The sequence below is a fragment of the Prionailurus viverrinus genome, unplaced genomic scaffold (assembly GCF_022837055.1).
Source record: "Prionailurus viverrinus isolate Anna unplaced genomic scaffold, UM_Priviv_1.0 scaffold_42, whole genome shotgun sequence".
NCBI lineage: Eukaryota > Metazoa > Chordata > Mammalia > Carnivora > Felidae > Prionailurus > Prionailurus viverrinus.
In genome coordinates, this window is record NW_025927609.1 from 3,820,222 (window position 1) to 3,846,225 (window position 26,004).

The 26,004-nt window shown below is 55.2% G+C and overlaps 1 protein-coding gene across 4 annotated transcripts in view; it reads right to left on the reverse strand.

Annotated features, from left to right (window-relative positions):
• The window catches only part of ABCG1 (ATP binding cassette subfamily G member 1), a 76,159-nt gene that overhangs the window by 37,490 nt on the left and 12,665 nt on the right, over positions 1-26,004 (reverse strand). For 3 of the 4 annotated variants that reach the window (XM_047846876.1, XM_047846875.1, XM_047846874.1), the window contains exon 2: positions 19,928-20,171. In XM_047846876.1, coding sequence (XP_047702832.1) covers positions 19,928-20,171 — 244 coding nt within the window. Of the gene's footprint in view, positions 1-5,963; positions 6,079-19,927; positions 20,172-26,004 lie in introns of those variants that run through there. The other variant, XM_047846878.1, reaches the window with a different exon arrangement.

Below are 26,004 nucleotides of genomic sequence, written 5' to 3' on the forward strand. Positions count from 1 at the left end.
CTCTGCCCTCACGTCCCTCGCAGGGGGAAGACGGGTCCTTTCTGGGAGCCTGGTCCTCCTGGGTACCGGGGAAGGCCTCACACCCAGCGCCCGTCCAATCCTCGGCCTGGCTCCTGACCAAGTCTCCAACCAACAAGGCGTGATGAGAAGCCATATCGCAAGAGATGCAGGCTTAAGTGTTACCTGCCGTTCGGGGAGCACAGGACCCAGAGACGGCCGGGTTCACGGCACCACGCAGGAGAGGCTGACACAGCCGTGCGCTAAGGGCACGTGCAACCCACAAACGAAACTCCGGGGACCACGCGCGGCCACAGGGAGGACTGGCGAGCCGGCCGGAGAGGAGGCCCTGCCCCTGGATGGACTGACTCGTTCTCTGGACGGCCCGGTGCGTGTCCTCAGCGCCCACTTCCAAGGAGCAAGCCGAGTGTGGCTCCTGAATGTCTGAGCGCCACTGCACGCAGCCTCCTGTCTCTGGAGTCCTCGCCTGTGAGCAGGACACCCCACAGGCACCCACAGAGCAGAGACCAATGAGGTGCCCAGGGGGGCCGGGGGAGCCAGCTGAGCTTGAATCTGGCGTCTGCCCGTTTAAAGGCCTTTAAAATGTGACCAGACGTGCCACAGTCCCCCAGGTCCCTGGTCAGCAGGGTGGCAGGATTCACCCAGGGGGAAGGCCGCTCGGCCACCTCCTTCTAGGGCGCTCTCCTCCTGTGTCTTCCCTTCCCGCCGTCCCCCGGGAGCCCCAATCCCCGGGCTTGCAGGTCAGAACCCCACGTCACGGACGGGCACACGCCGGCCCTCCCTCAGCGGGAGCCCTCCATCCACCCATCCCTTCTGCTTTTTCCTTTCTTGATCGCAGACCGCTTCAGTCACAGGGCGCTGGTGACCGCAGCCGCCCCGGCTTCCGGGCTCCCTGGCCCCGGACACCATCCCACGCTCCCACCCGGACTAACTCAGCGGATTCCCACCCGACCCTGCGTGGGACGTACTTTTAATACACCCACTTTACGGGTGAGAACATTGAGGGATGGAGAGCTAAAATAACCTTCCCGGGGTCCCGGGGGCCAGCGGCTGAGAAGTCAGCACTTAAACCACCTGGCCTGGTCCCGAGTGTATCTGTGATGCTAACTCCCTCTCCGACACAGACGGAAGGAAAAGAAATGAATACTCACGTGCCCACCACCCGGGTGAGGAAACACAGTGCCTGCTGTACCCCGTGCCCTCCTGGGGTCCCCACGCTCTCTGTGGGCCGCAGCCTGTCTCCCTCATGGCACACAGACTGGTCAGGTGGTGGCCCTGGAGACCCTGGTGCCCGCACACCACTGATCTCTCTACTCCCCCCTCCCCCCCACACCCCCCCAGATCTGGACACCATGCCGGGCCCTCGGCCGGGCTCTGGCCCCCTTCCTTCCTGGGCAGTGGGCCTCCCATTACACATTCTGTCCCCTGCCCCTGCTTCCTCCCAAGGGGATGGTGCCCACCCCTCTCGGCTCCTGGTTTCTAGAACCCTGCCACGTATCACTCCCGCTTCCAGTGACCCCCTCCCCTGTGTAAATTCCCCTCCCCTCAAGGGCCATACTTTATCCACTTTCTTCCTCCCCGAGACTTAGCCAAAGCACTTTGCTTATAACAGATAACTAATAACAAATTTGTTGAATGATGAACAGATGCTTTATGAACTTGTTAAGAACATGGGGAAAAAACTCAAATATTTTCTAACCTGAAAATTACTCACATGGAGAAAGAAGCAACCCCCCCAAGAAGGGCTGACTAGAAATTATTTCTCAAGAGTATATAACACCTCACATTTTTTTTTTATGTTTATTTATTTTTAAGAGAGGAAGAGACAGAGTGTGAGCAGAGGAGGAGCAGAGAGAGAGGGAGACACAGAATCGGAAGCAGGCTCCAGGCTCCGAGCGGTCGGCACAGAGCCCGACGCGGGGCTCGAACCCACGGACCGTGAGATCATGACGTGAGCCTAAGTCAGACGCTTAACCGACTGAGCCACCGGGCGCCCCTACACCTCCCGTTTCTTACGTTAGATGTTCCTGTCTAATTTGAAGCAGAAAAGGGCTTCCCTGGTGTAGTTGAAAAATCATGGTCAAGTTTACAACCTTGTGATCCTAGGCTTTTCCTTCCCCCCCACCCCCCGCCCCACTTATCCTAAGCTGGTTACATGTGGCTTTTAATCTATCACCTTCTCACGCAGAAGGAAATAAAGATATGCACATGAGATACAAATTTAGATGTGGCGGGGACAGTGTTTGATCTCAAAAGCTGATTTATCTTAAACCCAACTCTGTCAACCCAGGCCTTATTTTTCTAGAAAACTGGATTCTGTGAATCTTTAAGTTCTTTTCCTTACTTAAAAATAAATACTCACATAGGGGCGCCTGGGTGGCTCAGTCGGTTAAGCGTCCCACTTCGGCTCAGGTCACGATCTTGCGGTCCATGGGTTCGAGCCCCGCGTCGGGCTCTGTGCTGACAGCTCGGAGCCTGGAGCCTGCTTCGGATTCTGCGTCTCCCTCTCTCTCTCTCTCCCCCTCCCCTGCTTGTGCTCTGTCTCTATCTCTCGAGAATAAATAAACTTAAAAAAAATGTAAAACACAACACTCACATACAAAAGTAATCATACGTGAATACATCACATACACAAGCACTGATACCTGCTTATGCGGCTGCATCTTGAAATCACCTCTCTGACTCCCTGTAAGGCAAGATTATGAAAAAGAAACGGAAGAAAGCTCATGAGACTGCTCATTCCTGCACATCAGGGGCTTTCGGCTGTGGCTGACCACCTTCCCTCAGCCACGGCAGCTCTGTTTACGCTTCTTGCACTGAACTGAGGCCACTTGATGAAAACATTCATTGCCAGGTAATTTACTGGAACAGTTTTAATGTTTTGCCAGCATCGCGAGCGAAGAAGGCCTCAAGAGCAATAAATCCCTTTTCAAGCCTCTTTGCATCCACTGAGGACTCTTCTTCCTCGTAAGAAACTGCCTTCCATACCCAGCCTCCGTCAAAACCCCCACATTGACTCCTTTGACGTGCATGGATGGCCAAGGTCGTACAGCTCGAGGCTGACACCTGTAGATGCAGGGAGCCGCCCCGGGGGTCGGGATCACTGTCTGCGTCCAGTCACTGGACTGGACACTGGACATGTGTCTGTGTCATTGTCCCCCCCTCTCACCAGCCTGCTCCTCCCCGATCCGCCCTGGGTTCTCTGGGGTCTCCTGCCCGGGCCACTGTTCCTGACCCAATTCCAGGATGTTCCCCAGGGAGAAGAGAGGCAGGCATGGCCCCCCACTGGTGCTTGGCCATCAGGGTCCCCCCGAGACACTCGCTTGGCTGTGGAGGTGTGCCATAACGGGCGGAGGCCAGGAACAGACGGGGAAGTGCCTGAATTGCCTGGTTTCCCCTGCAGGTTCGCCCACCTGGCCTGGCCGCATCCCAGCCCTGAGTTGTTCTCTTTTTTCTGCCACCCTCGTGGGCCTCTCCACGCCTCCCCCACAGTCTTTGTTTCTGCTCTGCCATCTGCCCTGACCTCTCCTTGTGCCCTGCTTGGCCCCTCGTCTGTGTGGGGGTGCAGGACGCGAGGCAAGCCCCAGCTTGCAGGCAAACGGACCCCACTCTCCACGAGAGCGCTTGCTGTATGCTGAAGCAAATTGGGGTGAAGTCCTGCTTCCCCCCCCTTAATAATCCCCTTATCTGCACCGAAGGCCTCAAGTCAGCTGGAGAAGAATGTAATTTTCCAGTTCCCTTCTAATTTTTATGACGCCACAACCCCAATCCAACAGCTTCTTTATAGATCAAGCTTATCCACAACCCAATGGAAAGGCTCGAGTTTTCACGTAAATCCCGTTTTCTTTGGTTCCTCCATCTACGAAGTCCCAGAAGTCTTCAGATGCCGACGTCTGCTTCCCCCTACGCACTCTGGCACAAAGCACGGGGCATCCAGAATTTACTGGAGGAGGCTCCAGAGGTCCAGAGGCAGCCCAGGGGATACAGGCTCAGCGCGCAGAGCTCGTAGGGTGGGTCTGAAGTGCAGCAGGCATCTGGGAGGTAGAGCCGGGCCGGTGACTGGGGGACCCAGGACCCTGCCAGGCACAGGGTCTTCCTGCTTGGAAGTCACCCTCAGCCGGCAGGTCGAAAACGAGAGAGTTCACGCTTCCGGTTTCTACATGTCCCCCCCGCATGACTCCTGCCAAGTCAACAACCCTCTGTGAACCTCCAGTTCTGCCAGCAAGCTTGGGGATTTCTCTGCCTCGGTCATTCCGCATGTGAAGGTGCTTCCCCCGTGGTAAAGGCCACTGCCAGTCCTCAGCAAGTTTTTTCCAACGGAGACACTTCAGTGGCAGAGTCAACTATTAGGTGGTGGGGCAAAGGGTGTCACGTCAACAGCCCCTGCCCTTCAGCACAGAGGCGAGAAGCCTTGGAGTCGCCCCACTCACGCTCCCACCATCAGGACCGCCTCTGTGCTCCCAGGATAAATTTTTAGAATTCGTCAATTACCGTCCTGCGATTCAGAATAATCTACCCTCTGCGAGACGAGGAAGATGCTCAGGTTCTTTGCCAAGAAGGGAGTGGGGATTGCAAAGCAAGACAGCAGACGGCAGGGAACGTGGGGCCTCAGAGAACAAGATTTGGGGGGCTTTTACATGTGCCCGCCTACGGGCAAAGCGGTGGCCGTGCCGACCACGGTGTTTCTTCTCGAGTCCCTGGAGCTGGTGCAGAGGACTTTGGAAATGTGACCTTATTCTGCTGTGAGCGAGTATTACGAAACACCGACAGACGGCTCAGGGAGGTTCGTGTTGGAACCCTGCTCCGGGAGGGGAACGGAGAAGCCCGGGGTCCCAAGGGCCCATTCTGAACACCCGTGGGCCCCCCTGTCTACTCTGGCCGTGCCCTCCCACCCGGGCCGACCTCAGGCTCCAGCCTCCGCAAATGATTTTGAACAGTGACGTTTTTTTGATTTTGAACAGTGACGTTTTAGCCAGAAGGGAGGAATTTTTCCGTTAGTCAAAGACGAGGCAGGTTTACAGACAAAGAAAGAGGGCGACCAGGTTGGAAGGTTGGAAGTGAGCTCCCCTGCGCTCCCCCCCACCTCCTCTGTCTGGCCAGTGCCCGGGGTTCCCAAAACGGACCCCCGTCCCTTCACACGACCCTCTTCCCAGATTTCACAGAGGAACTGGCCAGTGGACAAGAGTCCAGCCGTGTCAGAGATCAGAACAGCTTTCTTTGGGGGCTTGAACAAGCTTTACAAACAAGCAGGAGGAAGCCTTAACTTCTTTATCCCGCACGGGTGAGGTCTCAAACCAGACGGCGCACACACACACACGCGTGCACACACGCACACAGGGTATCTAAAATACCGTGCCCTGGGTGAGACAGAGACAAAAATGCAATGTGTGTTCTCTTGAATACGAACACTAAAAATCGCTGAATCCAGGCATTCCCGCCCTGTTACCCAGCATCCAGAAGCCTGCTATTCCCCAGAGATGCCCCGGGGAGGACAGTGAGATTTTAGTCCTCAGGGGAGGGGAGGGGACAGACAGGCTCCCCAAGTCCACGGTGGGGCTCAGAAGCCTGGGCCCGGCCCTGTGCTGCACGCGGAGCGGCACCTGCACCCCGGTCCCACATTCCCAGGTCCCCCGGGGAAGCTGACCGTGAGCTCCGGGGCTGCTGAGACCCTGACGCCCCCTGGGTCCCGCCTCCAGTGCAGGTGTGGGCGGGGCCCTTTCCTGGGCCAGCTCCCACAGGGTCAGTGTGGCTGTCAAACGGCCACCAGCTCCTCTTTGTTTGAACTCAGCGGTTCTCAGAGTGAGGTCCCTGGGCCAGCAGAGGCAGCATCACCCACACCTAAGGGACGTGCCGATTCTCGCCTGCCCCCCCGATGCTGAATCCCACCCTCTGGATGGCACCGGCCACCTGCGTTTCGCAGGCTTCGCTGCCACTCTGGCACTCACTCGGGTGTGGGGTCCCTGCTCCTCTGACTGCCTCTCGTCACTTCAGCTTCTGGAGAAGCCAAGGAACAAACAGAACAACACAGAGCCTGGTGCCCCTGCATCCGCTCTGAAGGGGGCTGTGTGGGAGGCGTGAATAACAAAAGAGCTAGAGAAACCCCAGCTGGGCGTATTCTTGGTTAAAAAAAAATACAGTAACAATAAAATTTTTTAATAGCAAAAAAAAAAAAAAAAGAAGAAGAAGAAAGAAAACAGCAAGAGGAAATGAAGAGGCCCCGAAACGCCAGTGTTCTCCCTGCAGCCAATACACCCCATTACCCGCATCGTTACACCCTGCCTGGGTCTGATAGCAGAACCCAGGCTCTGGCCCGCCACAGTACCCTCCCTCTTGCTGCGCAGCTTTAAAAAAGCCAGCGTCCCCTAACGGAAGCTCAGAAAGTCAAAATAAAGTAGAAAGAACAGCACACACTTCGGTCATTTTGCTTGGAAGAAAACGCACTGAGGATGGGGCGCCCGGGTGGCTCAGTCGGCTGTGCGACCGACTCCGGCTCAGGTCACGATCGCGCGGTCTGTGAGCTCAGAGCCTGCAGCCTGCCTCGGATTCTGTGTCTCCCTCTCTTTCTGCCCCTTCCCCGCTCACACTCTGTCTCAATCTGTCTCTCAAAAATGAATAAATGTTAAAAAAAAAATTTTTTTTATTAAAGAAAACGCACTAAGGAGTCTACCGTAGCACTGGCCCCTCGGGTCTTAGAAATGCATCTCGGCACGGGGCATTCCTAATACCACGGGATTTCTTAAGAAAACACTGCATGGCTACCGTGGATTCTCAAACCCCCAACAGAAGAAACACGGGCCCGACGCGTCCCCCCCTTCTTGGGTGACGGCGGGCTCCCTGACGTGTCAAGAACGAGGCACGTCCACTTTGCACTGCTATGCACGAAAGCTGGTGGCCCGGCGTCCTGAGCCTCTCTAGAAGGCGGGCAGAGCTGTCGCAGTGTGTGTGAGGACACCGGATGGCCGGAGAGGCCCTCCCCGGCCCTCCCAGGCCCCTCTTCTCCTCTGGCGAGTCTGCCCTGAGCGGACAAGGTGACAGAGCGTCTGGATTCACCCATCCCTGCCCAGGTCCGCCCCGGGTCAGGCGGGGCAGCGAGTGCAGTGTCACAGTGCCACATCGTCCCCGGGGACGGGCAGGGGGCCGTCTGGGCCCGGTCAGGACTCCCGGCTGTAGCCTCCACCACTCGGCTGTGCTCCGAGCTCCTCAGACTTACTCCCTGAGGACACTGCCTCCCCCGAAAACAGGGCTGCAGGGCACAAGCGTGAAGGAAGTGAACATTTTCGTGTAGGGAGCTGACTCAACAGGGCCATGGGCGAGTGTGGGTGCTGGACCTGCTTCACACGATCAAGGGCAAAGAGGAGGAGAGTGGGGTCAGCCGGGCTGGCCGTGATCGGGCGTCTGAGTGGCCCCTGCAGGAACTCTGAACCTGTGGCTTACACTTCTCCAGCCACAATCTCCTCATGGGTGACGTGAACAGGGTGCCGGACACGGTGTTGGGGACACAGCAAGACAGGTCACCCTACCTCTCTCTTATTCCACCCACGGGCGGAGCCTCCAAGGTGGACGCCCAGGGCTTGAGCCTCCAAGACTACAGCCTGTGACCCTGGCTGTCTCACGACCCTGGCTGTCTCCGTGGGGCCAAGGTGAGGGCCATGTGAGCTCACAGGTGGTGATGCGTCATTTACCGTCACCGTGAACCCACTCTTATTTGTAAAGCCTAAGATTTTGCCCCCAACTCACTCTCAGAATGATAACCGAAGGGCTTTGATCCACCCTCGATTCAAGGCTATTATGACTATCTTATTATGTCGCATACAGAACCGTTCACGGGGATTGTAGCTACTGTCTATTCCGCACTACGTGTTGGGCACGGTGCTTCATATATATGAGGTTACTGGATCCAGTAAGAGGGAAATGATGACGGTGAGGACGATGATGGCCGTTCACAGAGAGGCGAGGGGACTCGCCCAGTTGCCCAGGCGGTAGGTGGCAGAACCAGGCTTCGAACGAACGCAGACTCCCTTATTCTGGAGCCCACATTCCCAAGCCAAACCCTCCGCCACAAAGCATACGTTGCCAGGAGGTGCTGGACCCGCAGTCCTTTTATTAAAAGAGAGAAGGAGAAAGAGGTTCTGGCTAAGCCCCGTGTATATAGTTCAGTTCGCCTTACCTTCCTCCGCCTCGTTACATGTTAACTTATGACTCGAAGGAAGGAATATGCGTTTTTTTTCTAATTTTTTTTTTTAACGTTTATTTATTTTTGAGACAGAGAGAGACAGAGCATGAACGGGGAAGGGTCAGAGAGAGAGGGAGACACAGAATCCGAAACAGGCTCCAGGCTCTGAGCTGTCAGCACAGAGCCCGACGCGGGGCTCGAACTCACGGACCGCGAGATCGTGACCTGAGCCGAAGTCGGACGCTTAACCGACTGAGCCACCCAGGCGCCCCGGAATATGCGTTTTTTACAAAACTACAACCTGGCAGGACTTCACACTTTGCATCTGCAAATCCAAGAAGATTCACACGCCGGCGATCTGCCACCACGCTGAGACCGCGGCCCATCACTGCGCGTGCCCGAGAGGCAGCCGACCCCGCCACGTTCCAGCACTGGGCACGATGTCCTTCATTTCCAGCCATGAAACTCTAGCCAACAAGAGGAACACGCACAGCGCCCAGTAACATCTCACACCCGCCTAAGATAACCCAATGAACCTCGCTCCCGAGCCAACTGCTAAAGGGTAATGTTGCTGGGCGCCTTGTTCCTGCGGTGGAAATTTCCATCCAGTCACTCCAAGTGTAGACACTTCCGTGTCAGTAGACTCATCAGCCGGCAAGCTGAACGTGCCTGCGGGACCTCCCAGAAATAATGGAACCTCTGTCTAGTTCATCCACGGACGTGCACAAGCCTTAAATACGGTATTTATTCACATCCCTGACATAGTGGGGGTCAGTCCTGACAGCCACCAGGAGCAGGAAGCCACTTTAGAGAAGTACAGAAATTTCCCAGAGCACAACTCTGGGATGCTTGTCAACGGTCTTCCTCGGACAGGGCAGAGAGCCCAGGGCATCGGGACACGAGGTCGAGGGTCCCAGGTGAGGGAGGGCACTCTGTGCAGCTCGGGCAGAGGACTTCACTGCTCCGAGCCACAAGAGGAGGGGGTAAGGAGACCTTCCCCTGCGGATGCTGGGAAGACAAACACACTCGTATCGTTGTTCTTATTCACGAGTAAAATCCCCAGGGAAGCCAAGACCACAAAAACCAGGACTTCAGCAAAGTCTGACCTACCGTACCGACACGCACTGTGCCCTGCTGTGTGTGGGTAGACCTCCGCCCCTCCCTGCTCGCACCCACTGAGGGTGGGACCCTCCTCACCCCATTCTGCAGATGCGGGAACTGAGACCCAGAGCCACATGGCTCGGGGGGGGGGGGGGGGGGGGCGGGTGGAGCCAGGATCCAAGAGCAGGGTGTCTGCCCCAGACGCCAGACTTAGCCACCGCCCATCTCCCACCCGCCTGCCTGCCCCTCCAGGTTGCTGGAGGTGAGGCCCGGGGCTGCAATGACCCAAGGAGACAGCAGGCAGCCTCTTCCTGGGTGATCAGTCAGAGGGGGCTCATGGGCTCCATACAGCATGGGAAGATCAAAGCGTCCCATGTCCCCGACACCTCTTCCAGGCTGAGGCCGCGCTTGTCTGCTGTGACTTAGGCTTCTGTGACTCCATTCATTGGACTGGCGTTGCGGGCCGGGCTGAGTCAGGCCCTGGGCTGGACTGCCGCCATAAGGGGTCACTGACATAGTTCCTGTTTGGAAGCGGGGAAAAAAAAGACACAAAATCGTGTGCTGAGCGCCACGACCACGGGGCACAAGGGTATGGAGGCACAAGCCACAGAGGGGAGGACGGGAGGAGGAACACCTCCCCGGCCGGGGTTCCTGGACGAGGGCACGGCGAGGGAGAAGAACACACACATACTGCCAGCAGACGTCTTTCTCACCAGGCAGTTCTGCCGGCCCACCCTGCCTGCAGAGCAGCTTCAGGGAAGACAGGCTGGAGGCACGCAGGAAGGGGCCGAGGAGAGCCCTTGAGAGACACGGCCAGTTCCAAAGTCAAGAGGTACAGAACGCTCCTACGAAGACGGAAAGGGACGAGATGACCGTGATCCCTCTCCTCCCTGAGCCTTATCAAAACGAGAGGCAGGGGATGTCTGAGCTTTGGCTCAGAGCACGTGACACATTCATGAACGACCGAAAGGAAGGAGGACGAGGTGCACGTGGTTAGAAGGCTCACCCCATTTAAGACGTAACCACTTTCTGGACAAGCTGATATGCAGGCCTCAGGAACAGGAAACCCGCAAGCTTCCTTTCCTATGATGGGGGCCTCTGAAAACCGCCGTAAGGGCTCCCCACTCGTCAACTAGAATTTTGGACATAGTATATCCTTATGCTGCCAATATGCATTGTTATTGTTTATAACGATGGAGCGTCGCAGTTGTCTTAAATGTGCTCTTCCTTCTTTTTGCAAAGGTTTGGGACCCTCCTCACCAGCAAAACCTCAAGAAAACGGAAGAGGGAATTTCTGGCAATGAAATTTGCCCCCCGCCGTCTCCGACTTCCTAGATGCTACCTTCAGCTCAGCGAGTCTCAGAGGACTAAGAAGGTCTCTACGCAGGTTTACAAAAATGTCAAGGCTACAATCACAGAACCCGATAAGCAGCCCAGTAAAACCCAAGAGTACGAGAAAAATCATTAGACATCGGGTCAGGAAACCGAAAGGTTGAGGAGAGCATAGGAATGACAGTGTTTAAAGGTTTCCTGACACACGGAAATTAAGCCCAAAGGAACCAGACCAGCGTGTGTCTGGACAGGGAGGGCCCCGGTCCCCAGGAACCCAATCCCATCACAGCATTCCCAGGCCCTCGCAGTGTTGGAACGGAGCCCAACCACAGAAACTATGTTTATCGCCTCGTTTGTGGGTTCGCCAAAAACGTGCACTAGGTGCTCCAGAAAACACACCGGTCAAGTTCAAGCCATTATTTCTCCTGGCCTCGGGGACACGCCCAGGGTGGAAGTGACTCAACAGACAGGGAAGCAGCAGCCTGGCTCTCTGGATGCCAGCCGCCTTACTGGATCCCCCGCTTCAGATTCCTAAGGGGAATTCCAGGATTCCAAAACCCGCCCCGGGTCATGTGTGAAGGCTGACCTGACCGCCGGGAGGGGGCCACAGCGGGGGCTGGGTGCTTTCCTCCCAACCGGCTCGGCCCCACCCCCAGAGGCCGGCCTCATAGCACCTCACCCACAGGTGAACCTAAAACAAAACAAAACAAAACAAAACAAAACAAAACAAAACAAAACAAGAACCTTTCAGGACTGAGAAGTCGGTGGCCTCAAAGGGAACGTGCGCCACCCGACCTAATGGCGCCACCTTCCACTTCAAATAGAAGTCTGGAAAAGTCGTGGAGCCTGCCCAGGATGAAAGCTACAAGGACACAGACATTGCACAGGACACCTGCCGTGTTCCTGCTGCTGCCTTTGTAAATATCTGTGCGCTGTTCCCACTCCGGTGAAGCGCCCAGTTATGCTTAAACGGACATCAAAATAATAAGCAGGGAGTAAAGAGTCTCTCCATGCATCAGGTCCGTTTTAGGGGCGTCTCCGGAGGAAAGTTAGGCTCCCCGACACGAGAGAGAGAGAGAGAGAGAGAGAGAGAGAGAGAGAGGTCTGGGCGCCGGGGTCTGTCGGTGCGGGCGGAACACGGGGTCAGCCGGGCCGGGGTCCGAGGATCAGAGAGCTCCGGGCCGGGGAGGTGGGGACACCCGGCCGCCCCAGGGCCCCAGCATCCCGCCCGCGCTCAGCGCCTCCGCTCCCGCTTGGCAACAGCGCCCCGCGCGCAGCCAATCGCGCCGCGCTGCCGAGGTTACCAGCGAGCGTTGACCGAGAGTAACCCCGGCGCGGGCGCGGCGGCGGCGGCGGACGGCGGCCACTGCGCACGCGCGGGGGCGCGCACCTGCCCCGCCCGCACCTGCGCGCGCTGGGGAGTCGGCCCCGTTCTTCTCTCGCAGCCATTCAGAATTTAGGGTCCCTGAGAACACGAAAGTCTTCCAGGCAGCCTCCGCCAGACCCGCGGCTAGATCTGCACGTGGGAGCAGGTGCATCGGGCCGCCTGGCGGGGACAGCGCACACGTCACCCCCACCCCCCACCCCACCCTGGGCAGCAGGCCCGCAGGGCCAGCGCCGCCCCCGCACCGGGAAAGAGATGGGGCTTTGCTCCGTATTGAAAGCCTGCTGGAGAGCCTCCGCTAGGCCGATGGCCAGAACCTCATTTTTCCCCCCCGAGAACGTGCAGGTGAAAATTGGCCAAAAGGAATTCGTTCTTTGGGAACAGGCCGGTCTCGCGGCCCTCGGAAGGGCCGTCCGGGAGGACGGCGGGTGGCCCGATACCCCCATCCTGGAGGGTGAGGGCAGGCAGGTGGACAGCGATCCTACACAGGACAGAGGGAAGTGCCCCTCCTGAGCCAGGAAGGAAATCTGGGAACCCCCCTCCCCAGGGAAGTGGGGAGGCCTTTTGTGGCACCTCAGCTGCCCCCAGGGCCCGGGGTTGTGTATGTCACAGGCAAAGATAACGCGGTTCATTTAAAGGAGGGGAGTTCTCCGTGGAGCTTGCTGAGAGACTGTAGTCAAGACTTGAGGTTTAAGCCTGAATCTAAGATGTACCTTCCTGGAAACCTCCACTGCTCCTGGGTAGGATGTCCAGACAGATAGGCCCCCACGACTCTTCCCCCAAGTGCCTAAGGATGCAGTGTGCTAAAAAGCCAACCGCTTTTGCTTAGTGGACAGTTATTTCGTAATAAAAAATAAACCCTTCCAGAAAAAAAAGCGGGAGGGCAGCCATAACAATGAGAAAGCCCATAAAACTCCTGCCAAAAAGATTCGGTTTCAAGATAGGCCATGGAGATATATGAAGGTGAGGGACTTTTTGGACGAGCACACTGCTTGCCTTATGACGGTAAAAGAAACCGAAAGGGGGCCTCACATGCTCCTCTTCTGTTAAGCTCCACTTGTCACTTTGCAAACCGAGAGAGCAAGAATATTCTGGGCAGAGGCTCCTGCTCACTGCCCTGCCCCCCCCCCCCCCCCAGGGATGTCACTGAGATGCCCTCACCCAAAGCAAGACTCTGGGGCTACGTGCTTCTGTCTCTTCCTCCTCAGGTCGTCCTTGGCCTTGATGCACTTGGTTGCTGTTTGGGACTTGGTTAGGTTTTTCTGTTCCTCATTGGGGAGCTCGTTTCAAGACCAAGGTTATATGTGTTCTGCAGAGTTCCAAAAAGCAGAACTTGGATCAACACATGAACTCGAATGCAGATTTCAGCTCAACAGACAGAGGCCTTTTCTAAGAATTAGATTGTGCCAGCAAGGACCTGGCTGCCCGGGGAGGTGCCAGTGCCTGGTTGCTGGAAGTTTCCAGAGAAAGGCTGGCTGCCCGTTGGTGGGGATGCTGCAAGGAAGCTTCCTCCACCGGTAAGAGGTCGGCCTGAGGGAGCTCGGAGGTCCCCCCGGGGCTCCAAGATTGGGACTCTAAATACAGGCCTGAGCTGGAAATAATAAGAGTCTCGAAGTGGCTCTGGCATGTGTTAATCTTGACATCGGATGCCATTTACCCCCACAGAGCACTAGGTGGCCGACAGAACAGCCCAAGAGTGAGGAACGAAGCTGATGGCTGGGGTCAGACTGGCTCCCAGCAGGCACGTCGGCCTCCACCCTGACTCCGAAAACCCCTCTTGGTGCCTTTTCCCATGAGCAAGACAGTCAGTATTAGATATAGTTCACTTGAAGGTAAGCTTTCCTACAAAGGTTTTGGAAGCTGGGCAGCACGGGGCTGACAGAGAGAATGCACGACTTTTCTACAAACCCCTGGATGGAACAGGTCAGATGTAATCTGACCACGCGGTTACCTTTGTTCCTTAAATGAGCAGATCTGTTGATTCCAGAACTGAACTCAAAAAGAGCAGGTGTATGGTTACTAAACATTTTTTTTTCCTGCCAGTTCAGAAACAACAGAAATGGTTTCAGGTTCAGCAAAATATCACCTTGGGTTATAGCTTTGCCCTGGAAGATTAGGTTCTGGTTCCTAACAGAGGACTTTAGTTCAAGAATGTGATGTTCTCAAGATACAAACATGTTTGGGGTGTTAAAGGAGAGCAGCAGGTGAAAACAAGTGTGGCCGGAACGTCCTCAGAAGGTGAAACAGTGACACCAACGCTCCACCAAGCAGAGCACAGCCCTGCAAAGTCTCATCGAAGAGACCAGATGATTCAAGAACGAAGCAGACTCTCTGGGAAAGTGACAAAAGGGTAGCATGCCCGGGTAAAGAGGCTGCAGATGGGAAGGTGACAGGGTGGCCAGACATCGAGGCGGAGGAGAAAAGGAAGCCTTAAGGCCCATGATGGCCGGGCCACCTGAGTCGTGTCTGCAGAGGCCATCGAGCCGGATGGTGCCACCTTCTCCATCCCGGCACCCGATTCCAGGCCCCGGCTTCCACGCAGGGTGCTCGAGGGCACAGGATGTGCCGGCTGGAGAAAGGGGAGCACCCTGACCCCCTGGGTGTCAAAAGTTCTTGTAAACTAGCAGGCCTTTCCGGTTTTGAACACAGGCACTGTATCTGTCGTGATTCTGTGTGAGAGCCGGCCCCATTCTCAACACGTCTTTCAAAGCCTCTTTCAAAGCCTAGAGAACAGAAGATCAAAACTATTCCAGAAGACCTCACCGCTACGGGGCCTGAGTGGGTGGCCTGCCTGCCTGCCCCGGGGAGCCACCCAGTACTGAGGACCTAAGAACTGGCCCCGGGAGGGGAAGGGAGGAGCTCTCCAGTGTCTGGACTCACCACGGCAACTACATAGGGCCACTGGGCTTCCTTTGTAAACACCCCAGCCTCAAGGAAAGAGCCCTTGTGAGCAAGGTGTAGGTTCACCACACTGCCCTACAGACTAGCTACAGCCTCAGCCAGAGACAAAGGCAGAGTATTAAAGACAATTTTCTTCTGTACCCCAGAGAAAATCCACCTTAGTGCGATGGTTCCCAAGAAGCTCGAAAGCCATTCATTCATGCTGGGGAGTACAAACCCCCTTGAACGTGAGCTGCTCACCCCTGGGAAGACCCATGGCTGCTGTGGGATCCCCACGGCACTCCTCCCCACCCCTGCTCCTGTGGGCCGAAGCCGGCCAGCGCGTGGTTGGAATCCAGTCTTCCCTTAACGGAATTCCTGAAAAGGGTTTATTAGTGGCACATTCCACTCATACTCGCCGGCCTGTCGTTGCAGGCCCCGCGAAATAGCTTTGGAAAGTAAGAGAAAACAAACTTTCATTTGAGAAACGCATGTTTAAAGCTTAGAAGCAAACCAGGACTGATAATCTGAGGTGGGCCCGCCCAGAATGTTGAACTCCATCCCGCTGTTGGGCAAGGAGGGAAGGTTCCAGAGGAGGCAATTCTCTGCCCTTCCGTCTGAGACTCACCACGCTGAGACAATTGCCAGGCTCTCTAAAGCCCCAGATACGATTACTTTCATTCTCCGCCTGAACTTCATCACAAGGTAATCATGGGAGGTGTATTTAATTTCTAAGAATCATGTCACTTGTTTGGGTGACAGCATGCCATGCACATCAGCCTCCCCTGGTGACGGGACAGGTCAGCTGGAGCCTCTCCAAAGGCCCAGGAGGTCTTTTATGGGTCCTCACGGATGGCAAAGGGGACGGACAACGCAGCAGGCCAACTAAAAGGGAAATACGTCGGCGTTAACGGTCAAGGCGATGCGGAACGGTTTCATAAAGTGGGGTGAGGCACATCCCTGCCAGAGTGGCCCTGTGGTGTGCCACCTCAGGGCCAGGAGCTTGCCAGGTTCCTTGTTGTATCTTGGCCTCAGATTGTACAGACCCGCTTTCAAGGGCTGTCTTCTGTGCTCCCGTGACCCGGGCCCTGTCTCTGAGCCTCAGGGATCCCACGGGGAGAAAGGGCAGAATTGGCCGCACAGCCAAGGGGCCTCACAAACGACATGAATTCTACACATGGAGATGGCACTGGTCCCCCAGGCGAGCAGCGCCCCTCTGGTACCCTGAGTATCCATTCCTTACGATCGGTCACATCCCAGTAAGTGCTCCCCAAGCCAGGAGGTGCTATTTCGGGGTAAAACGTCCTCGTCACCACCTGTGGCAGTAGCACGTGCACCTAAGAATTTCATGATGTGGATTCTGTTCTTCATCAGGGCTCCTAAATATTCCCAACGCAGCACCTCCTTTACAGGAACCAAAGCTGCTTTCAAAGTAAGTCACGCTGACGGCAAATGAGAACCACCGGACCGGGTTGTTCCGACGCATCCCCGACACGATGGCTTGTGTGACGGGGCGGACGTCCACACCGTTCCAGATCATTTGTCCCATCGACTTGTGCTACGGGAGCGAACTCCTTGGGGAAGAGTAATTACTGTATCAGAAGCCAGTGCGATTATCCTTGGGGTGAGCTGTGTTCTCCTGAGAACACTTCCTTTTACAATTGTGTTCTCTACTAGGAATCTATTACATGATCTCGTTTTTCCTCCAAAGACATCATTAATCATATGGTGAAAACGTTACTACAATTGAAAATGCGAGATGTTTTGTTAAATGCCGTATTCAGGGGTTGGCAATTGTCACGCTCAAGGATCTTAAAGAACCAGTGCCTGACATCTTACAAATAGTGCTACTGATTCACCGGACACCTTCCTGCTAAGGATTACGAAGCTCTCCTTCTTGGAAACGATCACGTAGGAGTGTATATTATTCTCATCGCGACACCAAGCTTTGCTACAGCTTCTGTGTCGAGCTGTGTCCCAGCGCCTGGTTCTGGGAGAAACCGTGGAATCTACAGAGCGGTCCAGTGTCTCTGCGATGGAAAGAAATCTGGAGCAGGAGTCGGACCGCGGGTCCATCCTTGGCTGTGACCTGGTGCAGTCACTGGGCCCTCCAGGAACTCAACGTCCGGAGACGCCAGGGCATCCAGGCCCTGTGTGATCGCTATAGGGAGTGCAACACGTAAAGCCGAATTTTAAAAAACCGAAAACGGATATGGTGAGAGAAGCAAGGGAAAGAGCCCCTGGCCCGAAGGTCGGCCGCACAGCCAAGGGGCCTCACAAACGACATGAATTCTACAAGAGTGTCGCCAAATATAGAATGGCCACGATGAGAAAAGGGGGGTGCAGGGTGGCTGGCTTTGACTTCTCAGCTTAGCCTAATCATTGCTGGGGGCCGAGGCAATCAGCAGCAATCAGAGGAACAAAATCGGGAAAGGCAGGGTCCCACGTTGAGGGCGAAGGAGACGGACCCCGAGAAGGAGCAGGCTCCCCGAAGAGGACGCGGCGAACCAGGCAGGAAAAGAACGAGCAGACACACACGTACCAACTTAAGGACACCCCCCCCCCCAGCCGCCAACGTCGGGGGACAGCCCCGATGCCTGCCTCCAGATTCAATGCCTACTTTTACTCTTCATCCTGGGTGGAGGCTCTTAGCTGGGGCGCTACGGTCCCCAAGTTCTGACCCCACTGGAACTTGGACCCCACTCAAGAGCCAGCTGGCGATGAGGTAGTGAGCTCGAGCCACGTGGGCAGCTAACTTCCCTCATTCGGGAAGTTCTAGGTTTCCCTGGCCGCGGCTTGCAGCCGAACGGGGCAGCCAAGCCGCCAAGCAGCCAGAAGTGAGGCCCTGTGGGCACCAAGCCTCCAGGAGGAACGCTGCTTCCCTGTGGCTACGGGGACCCTGGCACCCCCGAGGCCCTGCAGCCCGGCTACAGAGTTAGAAACCACCCCAGCTGACTAGCTCAGGTGCACGGACAAGCCCCCTGACCACTCAGCTTCCTTTCTATTCTGTGAGAAGTATTTCCCCCGCTGAATTTACGGGGAGTGGAAAGCCATCGAAATTCCGAATCGCAGGGCACCGAGAACAAAGGAAACCATGGGGCACCGAGTGGGGGAAGGGCAGGGGGAGCAAGGCGGAAACAGGTGCCGCTGAGGGGAGCAGGGAAGGAAGCCAGGCAGCGAGATCAGGCCCCGCCGGTTCAGAAACCAGCAACTGGGACACACCAGACCGATCGTGCCCGCCCATCCCTCCGGCCCTCGCCATCTCTGACTCACCGGCAGGTCCCGTGGGGCTCACTTCCTACTCCTCCCCTCCCGAGCCCACACAGGTTACTGTAGGGCAAGTGTCTGTCTGGAGGCCGCCTGGGTGGAGTTTCCAAGGAGGCCACCGGGAATGGACGGCGGCGGCCCCTCCCTCACTCGTTAAGATGCCCGTCACCTTTGGCTAGCTTTGACAATTATGGGGACCGGTCCTAACACTGAGAGAATACAGGGTTAACAAGCCCCTTACCTAAATAGGAAACGATACTTGCAAATGCAGAGCACTTCCTGGGTTCTGCCAGGGTTCTGCAAGTGTTCCCATGTCTGCACCGCAAGCCCACCTTCTGCTTACAGGGTACCCGTCCACGCACCGGGACGTCCGGCCACACCTAACGGGTGTACAGCATCCCATCTCTGCCTCTCACGGGTTTGCCGCAATGTGTCTGTATAGACAAATCAAGCCAACAGAACAAGGCGAGTTTTTCCCTAAGGTCTTTTGTTCACCGTGAGAGTTGGGAGAAGGCTGTAACCCTGTACTGACATTCCAGTCGGCTCACACGAATGGACCCACCCGGGAGCCTTCACAGAATTTCTTCCTCTATGACCCTGGCTGGCAAACTCGGATAATGGACGTATCGGCAATGTACATTCGGCCATCGATAAGGCTCAGGGTCTGTTCTTAGTTGTACAAACAGACAGAAGTCATCCAGCAACCAACGCGGCTTGCCGGTCCCAGCGGCCAGTCAGCCGAGGGTCCAACACCGTGGTCACAAGGAAGCCCAGAGTGCCCAGGCCAACAATCTCAGCGACTCGGCCTCAAGGGAGGAGGAGAACAAAACAGAGGTGACGGCGGGAAAAGACAGGAAAACGAAAACTAAAAAAGTCCTGGTGGGTCTTCCTCAAAAAGGAAGAAGGGTTGACTCTGGATTTGAGCGGAGAATCCTAGCGTACGATATTCCAGCGGTACCTGAGTCACCGTCATTGTTCCACACACCGTTCCGAGTGACTCAGTAGATGTTCCCTGGTGAGGTCTGACGTGCCCTCTCCCAACCAGCCCCCCACCCACCTGAAAGAGGGGTGCAGGACGGGGGCACGGACATGCGGAGTAAGTTCCGTGGGAAGAAATAGGTCAGGCTGGAAAAGGAAACGCCAGCCCAGGGAGGCATTAACTCTACACACTTTGAAAATCTAGAGCTAGCACAGGGACATCCAGGTTGCTAAGGAAGCTGGAAATACCGTGGGTCGTCAATTCTCGTTAACGTGCGACAAGCCGCGGCAAATACCTGAGCCTCCCGTCTTTTCTCTCCCTTCTATTTTTATTTCTGTGGCTCATTTGATAACAGTTTATTTATAGCCCACCGGCACCACTCTTAATGTAGATGACTGGTTTCCCGGGGGGCCACTCTAGGTCACGGCTACTTCGTAGCCCCTCAAACTTGGGACGGAGCACCTGCCTTCCTCTCTGCTCTGAAACGTTATGAAACAGTCCCCTCTCGGGGGGCTAACGGGAACAGCAGCCTGTGATGAGGAACCAGCACACATGGACATGAAAGCCTTTGTAATCATATCAGGCTGTAAGAGCCACCCTAAGTCCGGAGGTCTCTAATCCGAGCTGTTTGTAGTAGAGGTCAGAAAAAGCTGGGCATGAAGAAATTGGCCGTGGCAGTGACCTGGGGGGTAAGACTCCCCGCCTTCTGGCTTCCAGACCCAGATGGCCCCAGACACCTGTCACCTCCTCCACAGGCTCCTCCCGGCCCGAGGCACACAACAGTCCTCCCTACCTTTCTTCCTCCACCAGGGTCCTTCGGGGACGGAGTAGGAGAGGTCCTTGAACTCGATGTTCACGGCCGCCCTGCGGGGCAGGGACGAAAAGCGCTGAGCCTCCGTGAGGTTGTTGTCCACCTTCTTCAGATGTCCGTTCAGCAGGTCCGTCTCGGTGGCCTCCATGTTGCCCAAGACCACCTCGTCCACCGAGACGCACACGGACTTGGGCTCCGTCATCGCTGCAGAGTAGCTGCTGGCGTTCTAGAAAACCGGGGAAGAAGCACCAAGAGACGTCACGATCTCCATAGAGGGAAGAGCGTAGGGGACTGGCCTTGAGGCTCGGGGTCACTGAGTATTCATGGCAACGCTTCTGAAACTACGTCAAGGTGCTTACCTGGAGGGATCTGTCATCTCCAGCCATGACTACCTCTTCCGTTTAAAAAAAAAAAAAAACGCTAAGAGAGAACACGAAACTAACCTGCCAAAGTCTTACTTTGGAGTCAAAATCTCCCAAAACTGTAACAGAAACGAATTGCTTGTCCCAAAGAATCAAACACGGGCCACCCTAAAAAAAATGATCTGTTTACATTAAGTACACCGGTTAAAAAACCAATAAAAACGCTTGGGGTTCCTAAGAAATGTGTAATTGAAAGCATTTTATTTAAAATGAGCTCTTTTAGTGCCTTCCTGTGTAGGCTCATAAACATTTCTCAAGAGCAGTGGCTTTACATCAAGTGCTGGGGTTTGTGGGAGTCAGCATTTGTGTCTTCCTTGTAAATTTTGCAAATCACTTCCAACTCTCCCTCTCACTGCATCTTCCTAGTAGCACTGGGAAGTTGGAAAGGTCGATTTCTTTTTTTTCTCTGTCTCTATTATACAGACGAGGCAACGGAGACACAGCCACTCTGAGGAGCTTGCCCTGAGCCCTAGGATCAGGGCAGGGGCACGATGGCTCCTAGGGTCGAATCACCAAAACAACAGGGGTTCCTTGCACCGCAACGCCAGGGGACCCGATCTTTTGTTAGCTACCTTGGCTTTTAAAGCTTCCACGGGGAGCCAATTGCACCGGTACAGATGTGCCAAGATTCAAAAGTGTTTGTGCGAAGGAAGGAATATCCTCATCTAATGGCTTGGCAACCCCGAACAGATAAATGTGCTGCAGCCACCCCCCAAAACGCAGAAGAACCCTGGGGTGGACAGATATTATGCTCTGCCTTTCCTGGCCGTCTCTCGACCCCAAGGAGAACGTTCCACAGCGCCGAAAGCGTGGGCCTTTGGCAACTCTCCTCCATACCGTTGAAGACAGTCGGCCTGATTGGGAGAGCCCATCGAGAACCATCCTTGATAATTCAGGCCACAGGACTGTGGACACACTGCCACGTTGTCATTTGTTCTAAAGCAGAACAGCACCACACTGTTCTGTTTCCGTTAGGTTTGCTAGGTGTTCCTCTAGAGGTGATAGCTTCTTGATCATTATTGTTTCCAATCAAAACCCCAAAACAAAACCAGAAAGTGGACCGTCGATAAACATGCCTACAAACCCTAGCAATTCTAGCGGCCAGACCAGCTCTCCCCACACCTACAGGACCCGCTTTAGGGTACGTGACTGCATCATTGAAGAGCTGGCATAATTTCCATCATGGGATTTAAAGGCTCAGAAGTCCTGGAAGGCTTGAAGGTTTTGAATATCTGAAGCACACGTGGGGCAAGGGGAGAGGTGCGCACGAGATTTCTGGTTCCTGTGACGTTTGCAAGTGTTGTTTTGCCATTTGAGTGAAAGACACACACGCACACCCCCCTCCCAGGCATCTCCTACCTCTGAAGAGCTTAACTCACTGAGATCAAAACTTAGCTCACTGACTATAACATTCCGTGGATAAAAATTAAAGTGCAAAGTAAAACTGAGAAAATTAAGCTTGGTTGGCTGCTGGCACCCAGCATGTGAAATGCTTCAAATGCAAACATAAGCCGGTTCATACGTTCCCGACGCAGAGTCCGGGAAGGCTTGACAATGGACTCCTGAGAGCCTTGGCGTGGGGATGTGGCCGTCCCGCTCCCAAGAGGAAGCTGCCGGACCACCTGCGGGCCTGGGTTTGCCCAGTGCCTTCTGTGCCGGGGCCTCTTGAAGGAATAACGGGAGCCCACCCTTGCTCAGCTCGCTCTTGGCTTTGGCCCCTGGGAAAGCATGTGCGAGGCCACTCTGGCACCTACCGCGGGCACCACATGCTATCCCCTTGCCCATCCATCCTGCCCTTTGGGGCGCACATGCTCCAGCTTGACGGCCGGCTTTGACTCTGCAAATTCTGGCTTTGGAGGATAGAGGAGAGAGCCGTGGGGATGGCCGTGAGCTCCAGGGCCGGTCCCCAAAGCCCATTCTCCACCCCCCACCTGCCGCCTCAGTGGAAAGGCTAAATGTCTGCTACCAAACCCACACCCTGGGGGGTCCCCTCTCACTGGGTTCAGCTGGCAGCAGGGGGCATCCAGCAGCCCCTCTCCAGCGGTGGCCCCCAGGACCAGCACCCCGGCATTCCAGCTGTCACGGCCCATCCATACCGCCCTCCTCTCCCCGGCACCCACCACAGGCGTCACCCTCGAGGAGGTTCCAGGGATGGGTGGTGTCTTTCGTTTTTTGATAAAACCCACGGGAACGCAGGGGTGACGGCCATCACTCCACTCACCCGCCGGCTGCCGCGGACACCGAACCCATGTTATGATGAGGGTCTGACTTCCCCTCTAGACTCCAAGGCTACCTATTCTCTCACTCACTCTCTCGCTGGCTCCTTCAGGAATGAGAGCACCAAGCAGAGCTGCGGGGGTCAGCAGTCAGCCAGGCAGACAAGGCCTGTGGCCTCAGCACAGGCTCCCTTCAAGGTTGGGCCCCAGGCAAGAATGCGGGCAATCACAATGCCAGGAGGCAAGAGCTATAATGAGCCCTGTGCAGAGACCCAGAGGGACCTCCAAAGCAGCAGCAGACCCCGGGGTGCGGTGGGGGGGCACTCAGCACCAATTTCTTCTGAGGGAATCAAATCTAAACTGAGATCCTCCGGGTGAGGTGGGGGGAGGGTGCTTGATGTTCCCCACAGCAGGTGCAGAGGCTCAGTGGCAGGAGGGAGTGGAACAAGGTGGGGGGGGGGAGGATCTGAGAGAAATTCAGAGGCTGGGCCCCCTTCCAGGTGGTGGGGAGGAGGGAGGGAGGGTAAAATGAAACTAGAGACACAGGGTCTGCAAACCCTGTTAAGGGTTTTGTACTTTATCTACAAGTCCTTGGGGGGGGGGGCACCAAGGGATTTAAAAGGGGGGTAACAGACCAGAACTGTAATTAAAACCATCTCCTGCCTCAACGTGCAGATGGGAGGGTGACAGTGGCCTTAACCAGCAAGTGGCCGTGGGGATGGAGACAAGGGGACAAGCCCGGTAAGACAAAGCTGGGTAACTAAACTGATCTGGGAGAGAGGGAGAGAGAGAGAGAGAGAGAGCACGTCAAGTACTCATTATTTAAAGTATTAAATAATAATGCCTCCCGCCTACTAGGTAAGTGGTTACAAACAATGGTGACTATTGATTCAGCAATTACAAGTGCCTGTAAACTCCAGACTGCCAGGAGTAGGCCTCTTCCTGTCTCCACCCGAAGGGGGTATTACCATCTCCCACTCGCCTGGAGTTGGGATCTAAGGCACAGAGACCGCCTTCTGCCCCCGACACCCCACAGTGCATGAGTGGCCAAGTCAGGGTCCAGCCCCCTGTGTTTCCTCTCTGTGCCCCGTTCCCCTGGCCAGTGTCCTTAACGGGGCTCGAAGGTTGCTCAGCTGTCTCGAGGCAAGTTGTAGGTGACCCGGGGTCATCCCAGCCCCTGCCGGTTGTAGGAAAATCCACAAGGAACGGAGGAAACCATACCATCCCGCCCCCGCCAAAAACCGACCGTTACCCACCTTTCTTCCGCGGGTGTCCAACGACCTCGCCCAATTACTAAAATCATGGAATCTTGTATGATGAGAGGCAGTGGCTGTCACTCGGAAATAGACCAGCTCTCTGGAAACACATCCTCAGATGAGAGCGGCCGGCAATGTAGGTTACAGCTAACTTGTCCTCAGCCTCCTGAGCTCATTAAAAATGAAACAAATACATCTTCCCTGCACATTTGTTCCCTTTCATTGTATGTTTCCCTGTCTTCTCCACACATTGCCTCTGACCTCCCCATCTACACGCGGTGTGTGCTACGTAATACGTGATAAATAATAACACGTCCATCCGTGGTGTTGAATGCCGAGGAGACCCCGTCTGGATTGTTACTGCCTGCCGTTCATGAGAGTATTTTCTTGGGCGCTCATACCAATTGGCAGGCAAGCATACAGAGATGTGTGTTCAGCTGGGGAGGGTCTCTGACAGTCAGCAACCGCCCCCAGCCCACTGTGAGGCTGGTTCACTCTGTTTACCCGGGAACACACAGTGAGAGCTAGAAACTTCTTCCCGCAGCTCACGGGGAAGGGAGGAAAAGGAGAGGAAGGCGCAAGCGCCAGGCATTGGCACGCGCTTCTCTCTTGGTTCTCTCTTCCGCGGGTAGCTGCTGGGCTCGGTCCCCACCTGGAACCGGTGGGCCCTTCACTGGAGGGCAGATCCCTCCCAGGGACGCCGGCCACATCAGAGGACAACGCTGGCCAAGAATCCTCAAGGCCATTGCCCTGGGGAGACTGATCCAAATGTCACACCCTTAACCAAGCAAAAGGCAAGTGCCACTCGCGTGGTCACTCAGGCTGCTGACCTCACCATCACCAAAAGCCACTTCATACGGCTCCAAATACCACCATCCCGTTGGGACCTCGTGCCCACCCCTCCCAGCCCAGCTCAGGGCTGGGTGCTCTGCTCATCCTCTAAACCAGCTTCTCCAGGGTCACAGCCGGTGTACTCAGTCCCAGGTGGGACCCCAGAGCAGGGGGCAATGAAAGAGCTCAGGATCCTGGGGCTCCCTCAAGTGCTCTTTGTTTATGATTTGGGTAGAATTTTTGTAATTAAAAAAAAATTACACGATTTTGGGGGGGGGGGGGGGAAATGCTTTTCAAACCAAACAATGTTTCCTGAAAAAATGAGCCCAGCCGCTAGTGTGTCCATCTGAGTTCAGAACACTGTGGAATTCTGGGTCTGCATCAAACTATAACATAACATTAGAAAATCCTGACATAAAAACATCAATACCTTAAAACGTTTGGATTCATGGTTTTTCCACACGTATAAACCACTTTTGCAGCTTTGAAAGGACTTCAGGAGTTACCCGGCATCTCAAAGATCTGAAACATTCTTTACCTACGACTAACAATAAGGATCGCCTTAATTTTCCATTATCCACATAATCTAGGCAACCCAAAGAGATGGGCAAATGTGAAAGGAAGAATTGCCAAGTGTTCCCCAAACATTCAATCACATGAAAGCAAATGTGAGAGGGGCTGCCTTTTTTGTGGTTCCATATCCCCTTCCGGGTGAGAAGCCAAGTAATGAAGGCAGGGCACGCCCAGAGAGGGGACCTGGTCAGTGCGTCCCCCTCCTGCCAGCCTCTGCTCCACCAACCTCCTAAACATGTCTGCGGCCCCATTCTATCGGTTTACACAAAATCATTATATAATGAGCTGGCGCCGCTCGGTATGTGTTCCACAGTAACCTGTTTGGAGCATAGGATGCGGTTGTGAGAGCAGAGAGCATGCGCAGACCGTCAGCTACGTTTTTGTTTTTTTTTTTTTTTCCTCGGGCTCAAGGCAAGAGGTAACTGTCGGTCAGATCCTGCTGAGCCCTGCTGACTTCAAACACAGGATGCTAAAAATGAAATAAGGCGAGGGGTGGGGGTGCGTGCTGTGCACCGTGGGCTTACAGCCTATGGGGAGTAATTAGCAGGATAGTAAATCCACAGACAGAGGATAGAGAGAGGGATGGAGAGGGAGGGCGAGGTGGGCTGGAAAACGGAATACTTTCTATTTGTACTTTAGGTGACCTGAAATCTAGTCTGTAAGTACCTAACTGCAAGGTCGGTGCGCTAGGCCTAAAGATGAAAGGCCCTAGGATGGACGGGTCGATGGCTACTTTGTTGTTGTTTTTTTTTCCTAATGTG